Source organism: Ischnura elegans, chromosome 3 (genome assembly GCF_921293095.1).
Source record: "Ischnura elegans chromosome 3, ioIscEleg1.1, whole genome shotgun sequence".
Taxonomy (NCBI): Eukaryota; Metazoa; Arthropoda; class Insecta; order Odonata; family Coenagrionidae; genus Ischnura; species Ischnura elegans.
Genome location: NC_060248.1, coordinates 72,574,587 through 72,591,993, shown reverse-complemented (window position 1 = coordinate 72,591,993; position 17,407 = coordinate 72,574,587). Strand labels below are relative to the sequence as shown.

Genomic DNA, 17,407 nt, shown 5'->3' with positions numbered 1-17,407 from the left:
AGAAATTTTCGTTTATTTGTAATAGTTCCGGTAATATATGTTCCCATTTGGTAAAGTTTGTTCACGAAGGGAACTGACATAAAAACATTGTCCATAAAAACATGGTAGCCTTAGTATAAATAATTGTTCATCTGAAGGAGTTTCAATACCACTGTATACCCCAGCCCATGTTCCAGCCATTATGGGTGATATTTTCGGGAAAAATATCACACACCACTCAAGAAAGGCGCTAGACTTTTATGTGCAGATTTCGCAGCAATGATGAACTTTGACGAAAATTCAAATGACTCCATGCACAGAAAACACAATGCGAAGAAACGTATCCAAACCTCTGATACGCGCGAGCTGATGCAAACATAAGCCGTCGGGACTCCGCATGCAAACCATTAGATTAGTAACGCATGACGTTAGATGACGCATTCTCAGGAGTTGCCCACAAAGTAGGTGTTAGCAAAGCAGTGATACAATGAATCACTTACGTAGATAAGGAAGATTAGGATAAAAAACTGTGAAGCCATCACTTTCACGGCGACTATTCGGCGACGTTATCGGCCACTTGCTGAGGTTCGCTGAAAACATTTTATTCCCGCGCTACGCACGATAATCTTACTGTGTACTCTTCCTGTAAACAAGAAGTATTGTTTCCGTGTGAATAAAATTTAGTAATTTGATTCGGATAAGAAGATTCCTTTGAAATGTATGTCGATACCGAAGAAGGATTTGATTGTAATGAGGAGACGCCAAAATATAATTGCAGCGGGCGAGAGATTAGAGGTTGGATAAAATGTTACGTCGTGGAGAATACGAAGTCATAGGTACCAATGTATTACATGAATAAAGACGCACGTGATGTAGTCAAGTGAATACAATAAATCACGCGTAAAAGGGTGCATAAGCTTGTTGAGAATATCATAAGGTCATAAGTCAGCCGCCGCGGCAATTTACGAGAGGAAAAAAAGAAGTTCAATAAGCTGTCAGTGTACATAAAAAATTATAGTCAAAGAACATTTAAATTAGAAAATTATTAAAATTTATCCTCTATATCACTTATAAACGAAAATTATAAACGAAAACTAGCATCAACGACGGACAAATTTTCTAATTTCGCATTGTTATAAAGTGGCGTAAGAATTTCGAAATACGAGTTACATTTTACAAAGAGTTGCCGAAATAACGGCCATTAAAATGTTAAAAGTATAAATTAAATTATATTAAAAATACTTAAGGATAGAAAAATATGTATACATTCATTATAAAAATAAATTAAATAATTAAACATTATAGTTTATGTGAAATGTTATTCTAAGCAAGCGGCCGATATATCGGCCGCTTGGGCGTATTGGGTAGGAAGGCCACGGCCGATATATCGGCCGCTTGGGAGTGAAAGGGTTAAAGTGAATGTAGTTGGAAACTTGTGAATTTTGTACATAGATGTGCTGTTTCGTATCAGATCACGCCCTTGATAAGCAGGCATTTCGTTATTATTTTTCATAATTTGGACAATTTCCATATATGTAGTTGTAGTTCACAATGCCGAGAAAAATTTGTAGATAAATATATCTGTCTCTACAACTAGTTTTATGTGGTACTTGAAGTATGATAAAGTAACTGAACCATGGAATGTCTGAGATGATGTCAGAAACCTAGTACAGTTTACAGTAGAACTTGTTGGGTAAAGTTTTGAAGGGACCACAAAAAATGAACGTGCTTACCAGGGAAGTAAATTGAGGTAATTGCAATCTGTGGGAAAGTCATCATAATTACAATTACTTTAATAAGTTCTTGTAGGATCGTCTTCCTTTACATTAATTTAAAATCAAGAAAATGAGCACTACATTGCCAAAACAATACCATGTGAATGAAAATCACTGTGTTTCATAGATTTCTCTGAGACAATTATGTAAAAATGGCATCATTCTCCTGTGATTTGTCATATACAGTTGAATTTGGTTAGTACGTTTCTTCTTAGCGTGTTTTCCTCCTTAGCACGGTGATTTCTCTGGGTCCCGCTACCATCCGAGCAAAATATAGCTATAACTATTTGGTTAGTACACTTTAAATAATGGCACTTTCCTGGGTAGTATGCTCATTTATTTGCCATGAAGCAACCTGTAAGTCGTTTCCTATCATCTTCTGAGAGTGTAAATCTCCAAATTCATTAATTATTTTGTTATTATCAGCCATTGACCTTACATTCATCCCACATCTCTCTTTCTACGACCGTGATGCATCCAAATACATTTCTCAATGCGCAGAGTATGTGCATCACTACTTGACAATTGTTGCGAAAGCAGATGATGCTTTGGATCTCCACGCAAGACTTAATTCAAAAATACTTAATCTCGGTAAAAGAAATAAAAAAAAACAGACTACATTGGACAATTTTTTTACAAGAATCAAGTCTGTAGAATATAAAAATCGGCATATAATAATCTTTAAATATCCTATAATTGTCATATCAATATTGATATATCAATCGATATGGATTCATTCCGAGATTGAATGTGTACGGCTGTTGCTGGGATTTGTGGTAAAGAAAATGTTGCCCAATTTTTGTGATCTTTTAAAACAACCATTTGACATACTCAGGGTTATTGTCATATTCTATGAGTAATCTGTGAGAAAGAAGAAATCATTTAGCTTAACTTGTCCCCTTAATTCATGCACGACAAATCACGGGAGAATGGCGACGTTTTTATGTGCAGAAAAAGTGATAATAATAAGCTAACTTGTGAATTCGGAAGTGTGCGTACCTTCAGAAGATACTATAAAAGCACTTGCAGGTTGCTTAATGGCAGTTAATTGAGCGTACTTCCCAGGAAAACACTACTATTTAAAATGTACTGACCAAATAGTTTTACTTGTATTTAGTTCGGATGGTACTGGGGTTGAGAGAAAGCACCATGTTGAGGAGGAAAACGTGGTAAAGATAAATGTGCCAACCAAGTTCCTCTGTAATCTAAAGCTATTTTATTTATAACCAGTTATTTTACTGCAAATAACACTTATCAATTCATCGTATTTAATATCACTCCTAAGTACCTACCAGGTGCTAAATGTTGTTTAAATTAAATTCAGCCAATTTTATCTGCCCAGGGGTGTAGACAGTTTTAAGTTAAGTGGTAAAAACAAGTGAAATGCAAGTTGCAAGTAGACTCCTAGCGGCATTTCATTGGGAGATTTTTAAATGTTAGGTGAGAACATCATTATTTTGCGAGATAATGAATAAATGCTCAAATTTTTTATGTTCAAAAATTAGAAATGTAACCAATAATTTGATTACACTTACTTATGTATAGAAAAAATGAGACTAGGAATAAGCCATCCTTTCTTTCATTCCTTCCCTTAATTTGTGCCAGCTAAAATTTTGTACGAGTGAAAACAGCCATTATGGAATGCCTGTTATTCAGCTGTTTTCTCATCTTTGCAAATACTTTTCAGAAGGCATTCCTTATTTGGCAAACAGTACCAATTTTTGTCAAAGACTTAGTGCTCAAGGCTCAGCTCCAGTCTGTAGTGATTAGGAATGAACGATGTGCATATAATTTTCCATCTTAAATAATGATGCATGGTTGTCCCACTGATATATTATTTGAAAATTGAATGTTGGAGATTCTTTGTTGTAGCAAAGCATTTGGCCTGTCCATTGGGTAATGTGATTTTCACCCTGTATATGTAATTAGTTTTAAACCATTATACTTCTGTTTTATATTTTATCTGTTCAGCAGTAGTGCATTAATATTTGAGGTACGTAATTGATGCTGCTGTTCTCTGGGGCAAGATTAAAAGTTCTTATTACTGCTTTATATTGAATGGTTCTGTTCTCAAACTTTTCCGTGCAACCAACTACCAGAGAAGTAAAGATTATGTTTCCAATGTGGAAGAGAACCACTAAGTTATTGTATGTGGTTATGTTTAGATATCTCATAACCCTACCTTTCCCAAAATGGAGGTGTATCTTCCTCAGTCTGGGTGCAAGTGAGCAATTACTATTAATTTTTGCTTTTAGTTTTTATTCTTTTCATTAAAAGACTTTTGATCATCCAAAGTCAAAATAATGACATGTACAGTCACCTTCAAAATTCCAAGTCCAGTATGCCAAAACAAGAAAGAACAAGGGGCAGCCTTCTCAGATTTTTTCTCAAATGGCCACCCAAAGGGTGTGTATTCCCATTTTAAGTAAGAATGTATACCAACCTCAAAATCTGCTCCAAGGAAGAAATTGATAATCTATTTCTCACTGGAAAGGATCAATTAACTGAAGTCACTTTGGCATTTCCTCATTTTGGTTAATATAAGCACTAAGTAAGGGACCGCTAAGGGTCATGCAATTGTTTATCCAGTCAGTTTTTGAAATAAATATTTGTTCTTTTCTCAAGAAATATAAACTAAGAATTAATTCTTTGTCTTTTGAGCAGTGCTTATGATTTTTGAACAAAATTCTACGATAAATATTAACTTATATCTCTAGTTCTGTATAACCGTCAACATGGAAATTGTTGCTGCATTAAATGCGTTAATATTGACCTTAGAACTTGATTTAAAATTTGACAATGCTCCGAAAAAAATGAGGAATTCAATTCAAATTCTGTAATTTATGTGCAAGCAACAACTATCCATGTGCCAAATACATGTAAGCAGTCCATAAGTTGACCGCGAACCAATGCCGCAGGTAGGGTCGTAAACCAGGAAAGGAGGGAGCACAACTACTCTCGCAGTCCGAGATAATGTGGAGTCCCCGCTGGGAGGGGTCGAAAAAGGTTGGAGCTGAGAGCGTGTGATTATCCGCGAGACCCTTCTAACGGATGTCCTCCAAAAATGCTCCCTACCATGAGAAAGAAGAGTCTCTTGGTGCTCAGTATGGCAGTCATGCTGAGACGAAAACTCCGCTGTCTCAAAAGGGTTAATAAAGATGGAGAACTGTTACAATATAAGACGTGTAATATTTAAAATTAAAACCAATTGTGAAAACCGGGGGCAAAAACATTGGAAATGTGCAAGAAATAATCATTAGATCCACCACAAATGGAAATAGAGTGATAAATTTGCAATAATAAAGAATAAAGTAACTTCTCCCTTTTAGTTCATGCGTATTCAAGCAAAAACAAATTATTTGCGGTGCATGACCCAGGACAACAAAAGGAGTGAGGGAAACTAATTATCCTTGAGAAGCAGAAGTGGCACCTCAAACTTAATCCTTAAACTTTTGAAATTGATGGTACATAAATTTTCAATGACATAGAGCCATTGGTGAGGAATACTGGAATGGAACTGGAGTGTTGATAATTTAGTTGATTTTTTCATCATTTTGATCTCTGACAATTACGGTTACATAATTTTTTCTTAAAATTATCACTCAATATGTAATATATTCATGCTCAATGTTACTTTGTTATTGTTTTCAAATTGTGCAAAGAGTCTACATAAGGAAAATTGTTGGGATGCATTTCATTAAATGTTTAAGTTACTCTTGGAAGATAATTAATGACCTCCTCTGTCTCAATATTTAATTTTGACTGGATGGAATAATTTTTTATTGGACCATAACTTCACCAATGTAGGTATAAAGATTAAATGTTTGGCTGTTTAAATTGAAAATTGACACTGGAGAATTATGAGAAAATGCATAAATGAAATGTGTGCCTTAATCCTAGTTCATAACCATTTAACTTTGTGTAACTAATTCTCATGTGGTTTGTGAAATCTCTCAAGTTACAGCCAAGATAGTGTATATTATTTTTGGGGATTTAAAAATTGTTTTCAACCAAAGTTAAGCTATCTTCTTTACTGATGGCTTAACGTAAAAGAAATTTAAGCTCTATTCAAGTCTGTACTTGGTTAAGTTAATGTGTTATTTTACTACTTAAATTGCAAAGAAGTGTCAATTGTCTTTTGTAAGCCTCCTCTCTAAAATAAGTTACCATGTTGTCATTTTGAACTTACCTGTATGCTTGAAATTATCTCATTTCTCTACTCCCTCTGCATTAATTGCTTTTCTGCTATTAATTTGTTGTCTGTTTGCGTTCCATTTTTATACCTTATTATGTATTAGTATATTACATATGTTGTCAGTGAAGTGACAATCATTGTTTTAAAAAAACTGGATGTATTGGCATTAAGCGGAATACAGTTGATAATATGGGTAGTTCTTCACAATTAATAGCTTGATATTTTTGTAGCGCTCAGTATCTTAGTTTACTCCAAGTGCTTAATGTCTGATGCATCTTCAGCAGAATTTCCTGTCCTCTTCTTATTATTACTTTGTTACTTCCACAATATATTTTAAAAATGCCTACCAGTTTCGGCTCTTGATAGTCGGGTAACAGCCGTAACGCGTCGGAATTTTAAAAATAAATTGTGGAAGTAAAAAAGTGTCTTTTATTGGTAATATCAAGCCCTTCCACCACGTATAAGCGTCAAATTTCGATTAAATGGTCCTCTTCTTTTGGATCTCATTCCTTTAGACTTTATTTTAGGGATGGGTCGAATAGTAGATTTCTCGAATTCGAATATCGAATTCGAATATTAAATCATTGCTCTAATATTCGAATACCTCGAATTTCGAATACCTCGAATACTAAACGATGAATGTGAAAATGTTTGACTAGGTCGCCTATGCAGCAGGAAACCCAAGATTTTGGCGAGTAATTGTGATTGCCTTTAAAGGATTCAAACAGGAATTTAGCTGATTAATGGAATATTTTAATTTTATGTTAACAATAGGGTAGTTTCCTTCATTAAAGAAAACGAAAGGTATTGATTGTGATTCGTTACCCACCATTAGTGTATTCATAATATACAAATTATTTCGTTCTAGAAATACCGGTTTAGACTAATGGCAATGTTCAATTTTACCTCATTTGAAAAAGGCCAGATTGGCGCCTATGCGATGCCACTCCACGTGACATCACAGGGACCTAGTTTCTACACGAGAGGATCGGAGTTTTACATCGTCTGAGGTTACCAATGCATGCATGAGGCACAGAGCTCAGGGAAACATGTCTTAATAACCACACAGTCTGTTTGATAAGGTATTAATAATCCTTATTTAAGCCAAGCGCTACCAGCTAGCATGGTACTCGGCTACCTGCTAACATCCTGCGTCGTAATAGCGCTCAGAGCCTCGCCCCAAGGTCACCTCACTTGCGGCAGCGGGAACCAGAACGACGTCACGCGGAGTTTTTCCCGGCATTCATACTTACCCGTCGCGTATTCGCGCGCTTGAAAATTTTCACTTTTAATTTAATCGCGAAAAATAGATATCGTCTTATAAAACTCTAAAAGCGTTAAATACGTACTTCAGGAGTATTAATATTTCGATTTAGGCAATAAAAAATAATAGGAAACCACCCTATTTGAGCATTACGCCTCCGTCGTATTTCTTCTTCTTCCCGGTATTTATTTTCTTGCGCAAAATGCTTAAATAAAGACAGAAATATGTCGTGTTTGGTCTTATTCTTTTTTAAATTACGCGCACATTACTAAATTTCAATCCAATAAAGGTGTAATAACAATTGCCGAAAGTCATTGTTAGACACCTTTCGGGCTAGTAGATGACTCATGCAGCAGTTGACCTCGAGAAAGGGGGAAATTCGAAGCAGGTAGGTAGAAAAAGGTCAGTGGGTGAGTAGAGGGGGGGCGTGAGACACGTTTTTATTGTTCTCGTGTAACTTGATATTTTTTTCGAAGCTAAGGTCTTCGTAATACGATCCCTGCGTGAGCTGGGACCTTTTGTTTGATTTCGGAGAAGAGGAAATCGTCGGAGGGGGTGGGGCGAACGCTGAATGGAGGGGGATAGCAGATCGTGGGAAATGCGCCAATGTCACTATCCCACGGCACTGAGTTCCTCCCTATGGTAGTTTCATCTCCTGGGGAAGATTCAAAATAAGTGCTTGTCATTATTAGCCTCAAAGGACACACGGCAAACACCTCCTCTCATTTTATCATAAGATGGATGCGGGAAAATGGTCAGTGGGGAGAAAGAGGGAAGGGTGAAACACGATTCTATTATTTTCCGGTAACTTGATATTTTTTTCAAAGCTGAGATCTTCGTAATATGATCCTTGCACGAGCCTGGACCTTTTTTTTGTTTTCGGGGAAGAGGAAATCGTCTGAGAGGGGGGGGCGAACGCTGAATGGATGGGGATAGCGGATCGTGGGAAATGCGCCAATGTCGCTATCCCACGAAACTGAGGTTCTCCGGATAGGGGACACTGGGATTTTCGGATTTTTTTCATCCGATCAATTTCGGTTCCCCACGTCGAACTCTTTTCACCGCTCAAACCCGTGAATTTGATGTATTTCGTCAGCTTGCCTAAAACGGCGCTGCATGCACTAGACGAGTTCTCATTTTTCCGAGTCAACTACCAACGACGTGCGAGCGACAGTGTATGACGCGAAATTCAAAGTATTCGAGGTATTCGAGACGGTACCTTTGGCATAACTATTCGAGATCTCGAATATCGAATACTTTCTATTATTCGAGGTATTCGAGTATTCGCGGATACTATTCGCACATCTCTACTTTATTTCTTTGTTAAGTTAGTTTTGTTTGTTAGATATAGTATTCAGCCATTCCTATTTGACTAGGAGCAATCATTTTCTATGATTACTTGAATAATGTTCTTTTAAATTCATTGAAATGAATTGGAGTTTTCAACTTTTTAAATAATGTATTTTTCAGAACCAAGAAAATTAGTGTAAATTTGAGGAAGTGGTACTCTACTTAAAATCCATAGGTCATTTATATTTAGAATTTTAGTACATATAGTGGTATACTTTTAGTCAATTTTATTGCCTGCACATCTATTGCACGTAGAAACTCTACTGCACTCATTAGCTACATGGCCATTAACAACTGATTTAATTCTTTGTCATTAACTTGCTTATTTTTTTTTATCAATAGAATTATATGTCCAGAAGATAATGGTGTACCAAATGAGGAAATCAATATTTTGGCCATCATGAGTAAAGTTCGTTTAGAGGCCTGCCTTTGGGGAGCTGGAACTGCTTTGGGAGAGCTACCCCCTTACTTCATGGCAAGAGCTGCTCGGCGTTCTGGATATGACCCTGATGATGAAGATGACCTGAGAGAGTTTGAAGAATTGCAAAGAAAGAAGCGTAACCCTTCTCAAATGGTAAGTGACTGCTATAAGTTGCTTGCATTGTATTATTTATTCGTCGAAAAATGCGTACGCTGCTGAAAGTTTTTCTGCAGACCATTGAAATACATATCTCTTTTCATACCTTCACATTGGCGACAGTTAACGTATATATTTCAGTATAGTCTAGGGAAAGGATGGATCTCTGAGGCATTATTCTTATTAGTGTAGATTTTGAGGAAGACATGCTTACAGGTATTTTTTTGCACTTTTTTATTTTTTAAACGTAAGTTTGTGGAGATTTTTTACTTCACAAATAAAGATATCATATCTAAGCGCGAATATTGCTTCTTTATCTTTCCTTAACAAGTAGGAATATCTAAAAGGATTATAAATCTCCAATGGTTCATTGGTATCAAAATCTGGACGTACGTTATATAATATATTATATTTGAAGCAAAAGTAAACAAAATACCAACAGCGAAACAAACAGCCCACCTCTTCCAATCAAAACTGGAAGAAGTTGCCTCAAGTATTTAGGTTTTAGGCCTCTTAGATGTTTTCACTTAATGGCCACACAAGGATTTAACTATCAAATATGGTATTTTTTACCATTCCTATGTTCACATTTATAGAAAATATAAAATTTTAAATAAGTTGTTTGTAATATTTTTTCTGCAGTTGCAGATTGTTGTGTTTTTCTTAACTCAAAATCAATTAGTTATTTTAGGATAAAAATTGATCTACTAATATAAAACAAAAAAAATATTCTGCACCCCCATTAATAATAACCCTTGTTTTAATGGCTGCTGTAAACGTAAAAGTGGCAAAGATGAATGGTGAAGATCGTGTGTAGGATGTACTCCCTTTGTCACAACTCTCTTAAAATGTAAAAATGATGTAAAAATTTGGTTTCATTACCAACTGGCTTTAAATTAAAACATTCTCCTTTGTCATTAAAATTATCATTTTGTTCATCATGTGAACACTTCTATGTAGATTCAGAAAGAGGAGCAGCAAAGTCAGCTTGGTCGACTTCATCGTTAAAATTTTCCTGCCCCAATTTGATATTGTTTAATGTTCTCAGTAAATCATTACTCTAGACCAAATTTCAAGCGTACAATGCAGTCTTTTGGGGAGAATAAGCTCTCTTTTCTCATCTTAGTTATCAACAATGCATGCTAAGCCTTATGTCTCTATGATGAATTAAGATCCATAAAATTAGAGGTTTTTGGAACTTGGCTACTAGCACTGTTTCAGTTAGCTGTCGCTTCTCCTGGAACAAATTGGGAACCTTTAATTAGGGAGTGTGTGGATGCATTCATGTGTCCCAAGGGCATGCAAAATTTCACAGCATTCATTTTCCTACTGTGATCTATGAGCCTGCCAAGTTTCATTAACGTCAAGGTGTGGCGCTTTGTCAATGTCAATTGTTAGAGCATTTTTATATAATACTCATAGACACTGGATAAAGGCATGCAGGACTTATCATTTAAAAAATGGCTGGGCACACAGGCTCCATTAAAAAATATCTCTTTCTATTCTCATTCATGAATGTCTTAGAGATAATTCAGAAGTTAACACATTCAACACATAAGATAAACTATAAAGCGTTGCCAGAATATCATTATATGCTTTTAATAATTAAAGGAAAATTAATATGTCATGATTTTGGCATTAAGAATAAAGTTGTTTGGATTGAAGAGATGTAGTGGGGATAACTTCTTTGGCGAATGATGATAGGTGTAATGGTATATTTCAATCTTGCTGTAAGAATGGCTTTGAATTTCACATTAATTCCCTTGGGAATTCCCCCAACCAGAAATCAAAGCATGGACCTTAGGATTTCTAGGATATTATACTATCCAGGTTCCTTGACTTCCATGGCAATTTACTGAGGTTTATGCAGTTAGTTAAACACCCAGTGTCATGAACCTAACACCATGTACCTAATATGCACATAACTCCTAATATAGTGGTTCATGTTGCTATAAGTTAGGTGCACGGTGTAAGGTTAATAAGTTTTAGGTTAACCTAGCTCCAAGAAACTCAGTAATTTGCCATTGGAATTGAGGAACCTGAAGGTGTGGCATGTGTGGTTGGATATGGTCTGCTCAGTGGTGCAGAAAGCCAAAGGTGGAAGCCATTGTCGATTCTAGGTCCAGGGGAATTTATTTGAATGATGAATGAATTTATTTGAATGAATGATGATTTATTTATATGAATATTGTTTTAGAATGCATTGATCTATTTATTAGTTTTTTGTGATAATGAATACACTGTGTTGGTTAATATATTAACACATCGAAATAAAGCAATTTATTTTTCTTCTTTTGTTTTTAGACTTTTATTGATCGAGCCAAACTTGGAGTTGAGAGACTGGTGGAAAAAGTTGGTTTCTTTGGAATTCTAGCTTGTGCATCTGTAAGTATGTAACGGTTAAATTTTCATGTTTTCAATTTGTCATTGGATTCATTTATACTCATTTTTTATTTAAACTAAACCTTCCTACTATGTATTTTATATAGCACAGATCTAAAAAGTGCTTCAAAAAATACTCGTTATTTTGCCTTTCATGCTATGCATTATTTGTTTACCATGTTTTATTTAGCGTAGGAGAATAATTAATAAATGATAATTATTGTGCTTGATCCATTCAGTGACATTCTGTTCATGGCTTTTTATTGTTCATCTTTCATTTTTATTGTGATTCGATGGGATTAAACAATTTATTATGATAATACAGTAAAAGATAGATAATCCAGAATGCTTGGAACCCTTGGCATTTCGGATGAATGATATTTCTGGTGAGAAGATCCAGTGAGGTAGCCAGGAATTTTGTTCTGGGCCAAAAATCAGGGAGGGAAATTTTTAATAATAGGGTACTAAGTAGAGGGTTTTTAACTATTTTTACCACTTTTCCATAATCAAAAAAACGTCATTTTTTTCAAATAAATCTTTTGTAAATTCACGATTTTTCAATATTTTGTTTTCTTTTATGAAGCAAAGTGCTTATCCCTATATATCCCTGGAATATAATCCTATCCCTAGATATCTAGGTTTATCAATATCCCTAGATACCTAGATGTAGTGATAGGTAGGTATTTTGATGAAGAAAATGGCAAATTAGATGTCTAGCTCTCACGGCATTAGTGTGGAGGAAGCCAGGCTCTGAGATGGTAATAATACCACCTAGAGAGCCGTGCTTTTGGCGATGCTACTTTAACAAATAGAAATTTTGATAAACTCAGGAAAACATTCCGTTGTTTAGATCATTCCCTTATTTAGATTTCCGGATTATCGATATTCTACTGTATACTGTGCTGTTGGTCTTTGCATGCTGCATTGGTTTGTCCCATTTAAATTCCTCTTTGTTATTCAGTGTGTGATTGCTCGTGAAATGAATGCATGATTATGTTTAAAGGAACATTCAGCGTTTCAGAGTTTAAAAGCAGCATTTAAAGTAGAAAACGCTTACCTTCTTGCAAAGTTCATGGGATCAAAAATAAGGTTTGTTTGACATGGTATTAAAGTTTCATTATTGGAAAAATTTGACAAAAACATCACATTTTTAAAAAATTAATCAGAAACTTTCAGCGTTCAATCACTTTTTTATGCCAGTACATTTGATTAAGAAAAATAGTGAATGAAGATTAATTTAGAACAGTGGAGTTTATAGGCAGTCAAATAACCTGGAAGCACATTTTATCACATGCATTTTTATGTCCAATGGTAGATTCAAGCAACTGGAAATTTCCTTGGTTACCGATTCCCTTGAAAAAGTTGTTGTAAATTGGGGAATTTCATTCCATAGGGCATTGGACCGTTGACCATAGATAGTAATTATGCCTGCTGAGTTTGGTGGTACAAAGTGGAAAATATGTTGCTACTCCTTCTGTGGGAATGTGACTTCACTTTGTAATAGTGAAACATTCTCAATAAGTTTGTTTATATGAGTAAGAGTGGACTGTAACAGGATGTTTTTTAAAAACTTTTTCCAGATTCCAAATCCTCTTTTTGACTTGGCTGGAATCACTTGTGGGCATTTTCTTGTGCCATTTTGGACATTTTTTGGTGCTACATTAATTGGCAAAGCTGTTGTAAAAATGCATATCCAGAAGATGTTTGTAATTATTGCATTCAATGAAGTGCTAGTGGAACGTGCAGTGGGAATGCTGGCACGTGTACCATATATTGGTAAAAAACTGCAAGAACCATTCAAGGAATTCTTGGTGAAACAGAAGACCAAGCTTCATCGAAGCAGAGTATCTGCTGATACACCTGTGGTAATATCCCTTTTCTTTCCTGTGTATTCATAGCTAAATTTATTGATATTTATAACGGATGACAGTGCAATTTTACAATAATATTATAAGGCAGACTTTATTTTCTAGTTATACACTCAAAATTATGTATAGGCATCACTTGGTGTAGGGCTATGTATAATTTTACTAAACGTAAAAACCCTCCAGCTATCCCTTAAATTTCATGAGTTTTTTGAGGAGAGACCCCAAACACCTTTACTGTTGCAGGATATTTCGTATAGCCCATACTCATATATTTTATGACTGTATTTCTTCAATTATAGTCTCCCCTTGTATAATCCTCTGTCATTATTTTGGAGGCTTGATTTTTGCAAAAATCTCTTTTAGTGCAAATCTTTTTTTCAAATTCAAAAAAGCTTTTTAGATATAGATGTTCAGTGTGCTTGGTTCTTATGGTGTACAACTGAATAAACTTATTATCAGATTAAGAAACGCAGTGCTAGCATGTTAATTGGCATTAAATAGCATTCTCATTCATAAAAATTTACAGTAAACTCTCGATTATACGAAGTCAGTGGGACCGGGAAATTGGCACTTCGTAAAATCGAGTTTCGTAATTTCAAACCTTTTTCATAAGTCACGAAAAAATGTTCGCTTTTGTTTCTTCCACCCTTTTTTGTCTTTAGTGGCCTTATTTAAATGTTTTCGGTGATTATTCACGGTAGAATTCTTAGAAAAGGCTTTTTGTTATTGATTTATGCTGTGAAAGATCGTTAAATAATTATACCACCATAAATTTCCCATTTCTTGTGCATACTTCAATATCAACAATCGCTTGAGAAATTCCCGACCAGTTTAGAAAACATAATCAAATAATGAATTGCAAAGTTTATTATAAGAATTTAATGTTATAAATTTGTGGTTAGGAGAAAGTAGAAATTATTAAGTAAGCATAAGATAGATATTTGTTTCCAGCACCCACGGAAATATTAGCGGCAGCCGGCCTAACCATACTCTTAAGGGCCTAACTGCCATTTATGTCGCCCTCTATCGCTCAGTGACAAGAAAAAAAAAGAATAACGAGGGCCTTAACCTGTTTCCAAAATAAGTTCCTTCGTAAGTCAATATTTCGAGTTACTCCATATTTTCAGCTGAATGTGCTATCTTTTCAATTAGTTATTTTCATTGAGATTCAGTTACGATCATAAATTACGTAGGATAACATTATCTTCTGGCGAATATTTGAAGTAAATTCTGTTTGAGTTCTCCGTAAGGCTACTGTGCTCCATCATCTTTACATCTCTTCATTGAATAGAGAATATTGGAAATTCAGCCAGTCCCAATGCCCAATATGTCGGCTGTGTCCAATGATGTCCCGACGAGAGTAGATTCCATTCTAGGTGAGTCGAGGGCGAAGCATACTTCGGAGAATATGGCGAAGAATTCGTAGCTGGATCTTTTGCGCCTGGTCATAATGTGATGAGCATGATTATTTCCCCTGTATAAGGGATATATTGCTTTTAAAACTCCCGGTTGTATGAGAGCATTACGAGGGCAAAATTTTTGAAGACAAGTAGTTCCTGAACTGGCCGCTCTTAGACGCCAACGAGCTTTGCGTTAATTTTTTCCGCCACTGTACATTTTATTGCCATCTGGTCAATCTGTCAGCTTATCTGGTATTTGAAAAGTTTACTGTAGTGTGATCTGTCTCTCTGGTGAAAGTGGAAAATTATTTACAGTAGTTAATCACTCTGCTCTGTTTGCGTTATTTCTCATTGCATGATCTTTTTTTCTTCATTTCAGGAGGGAAATTTACTTTCCTACATTTTTGAAAAGTTTGTCATCTGCATGATTCTCTATTTTGTGGTGTCCATCATCAATTCTCTAGCTCAGAGTCACCATAAAAGGCTTCATAAGAAAAATCGGGAGCAGAAGAAAGTTAAAGATTAATGAAAGCTTAATCATAGATAAATTTGAGACAGCAAGATACCCAAGAAGGACCGGTAGATATAATTTAGGTGTTTTATAGATAGACAGTTTTCAGAAGTTTGCCTGACTTTTTCATTAAGTATTTCTTGCCATTGTTAATTGTGAATAAAAGCAGTGGGAGTGCTCATTTAGTCAGGCTGTGGAATGAGAATCAGGTTTACCTCTTAAGCAAAACCAGTCCAAAGTCATTGTTCTGCTCAGACATAATAATGGTTTTGAATGGAAGTAATGTTATTGCATGCATGAGATACTGATTAAGCATACTAAGACTTCATTTTAAATCTTGCTGGTTTTTTGTACTAGTTTACATTGAACTGGTTGATTTCACTTCCACCTAGATTGCACTCATCTTCAACATTATGTTCTGCCTAGCAGAGCTCATTGATCATATAGCCCTCATCATACTGCCATAAATAACTGTCGATGGAGGTGCCTTTTCCTTGTTGTCTCCATAATTGTTATTTATTCCTGTAATATTGTGAAGTTGATTCAGGTGTCATATTTGTTTAATGTAAAATGTAGATTTTATACCATTTGTAAATATTCATAGTCATTGAATATTGTTTAAATTGTTTGATGTTATCATCATGATAAACTAATTGTTTTGAACAAATTTAAGAATTTGAATTTGTTTTGTTATTTTTGTTTCCTATTAGCTGTATGGTTACAATCAGTTTTTTGCCCATGTGATACGTGTGGCTGTGTTAAAAAAATGTATGGTATGCCTTTTTAGAAATATTTTGTGTGCGTGCGAGTAAGCAGCATGTTTTTACATTTGTAAGTTTCTGAAGGCTATAACTTTTGAGTCATGTTATGTGCTGTGGCAGGTGTAAAGCCCATTTTTTGGAGCAATTGTTTGCATGGGATTTTTTTATTTACTTTCATATCCTCTTTTCTCTGTATGAAAGTCCTGAATTATTCTCATAATTGCAAATAATGAATCAAACTATTGGTTTGTATTGTTACCATATTTAAAAAAAACTATTATGCCTGATAGATTTGAAAATAAATGACTGAAGATTGACTTGAATTGCTTCATGCAAGAATAATAAGCCTTGAACCAAGCAAGAATCGCTAAAATTTTCATCATTAAATCATTAAGTTTGCTGTACATGTGAACTGTTTAATCATTCTGTGAAAGCAAGAGCTTTAGACTAACAGTTTGCATAACACATTTCGATATGATTGGGTAATAAAATCTTACATATTTGTCAACGAATTTTCTGTTATTATTTTACTGATGCTGATCACCACATATTCAGAGATGACTCCAAAAATTAAGGTCATCACATTTTGGAGACTATTCATTTCATGTTGAAAATTTGTTGTACAATTAAGGTTTCTTTGAGATACTATTAAACCTTGTGAACCTTGAAATAGGAATATGTCCCATTATTACTGTAAATATTCTCCAGAAAGTCTGTGCTGCACACTTCTTAACAGTTGACGTGGAATTTATTGAGTCCCTGTAAACTATTGTCAGCTTCAGATGAATTTCCTTAGGTTTACGAATCCAAAACGAGGAATTCTAAAATCTCATGATGTGCAAGTACATTTTGATGAAAACTCTCAAGACATCTACTGCAGAAATTTGAGTAAACATCCTTCCTTGAGAGAACAGGTTGAAACTTGTCATACGAACTGCTGAGATTTACACCCACTCAGGAAACAAATAATTTGCTGATTGGAGTGCCATCTCTGTATCAGGACAAGGAATTTTTATACCACCCCCAGAATTCAACATTCCTGTTAAAAGTCTGGAATTTTAAGTGTTTTCATTTCTGGGAATCCTTTTTTGTAATTGATATCAACTGTGGAGGTAAAGATTTGTATGAAATTAGGGTGAATGTCTATTTTAGAAGATCAGTCAAGGCCTTGTGCAACCAGGAGTCCTTTAAGCCCGCAGTGACCCCACCAGGAGTCTCCTCTGCCTGCAGTAACTGTGAGTCACGATCCTTTCTTCCCCTAAATTCTGTCCTCCTTTCTCTCTCTTGCCCTTTCTCTCCTCCGCAAATTGGTAGTGCCACCTACTATCCTATTTTATTCCTTTGG

General features: G+C 35.2%; 1 protein-coding gene across 12 annotated transcripts in view; it reads left to right on the top strand.

Moving 5' to 3' along the window:
• The window catches only part of LOC124155997 (vacuole membrane protein 1-like), a 32,362-nt gene extending 15,788 nt beyond the window's left edge, over nucleotides 1-16,574 (top strand). For all 12 annotated transcript variants that reach the window (XM_046530264.1, XM_046530261.1, XM_046530263.1 and 9 more), the window contains 4 exons: nucleotides 8,906-9,137; nucleotides 11,445-11,525; nucleotides 13,103-13,387; nucleotides 15,170-16,574. In XM_046530264.1, coding sequence (XP_046386220.1) covers nucleotides 8,906-9,137; nucleotides 11,445-11,525; nucleotides 13,103-13,387; nucleotides 15,170-15,316 — 745 coding nt within the window. In that variant the 3' untranslated portion in view covers nucleotides 15,317-16,574. The remainder of the gene's footprint in view (nucleotides 1-8,905; nucleotides 9,138-11,444; nucleotides 11,526-13,102; nucleotides 13,388-15,169) is intronic.
• Nucleotides 16,575-17,407: the final 833 nt, after the last annotated feature.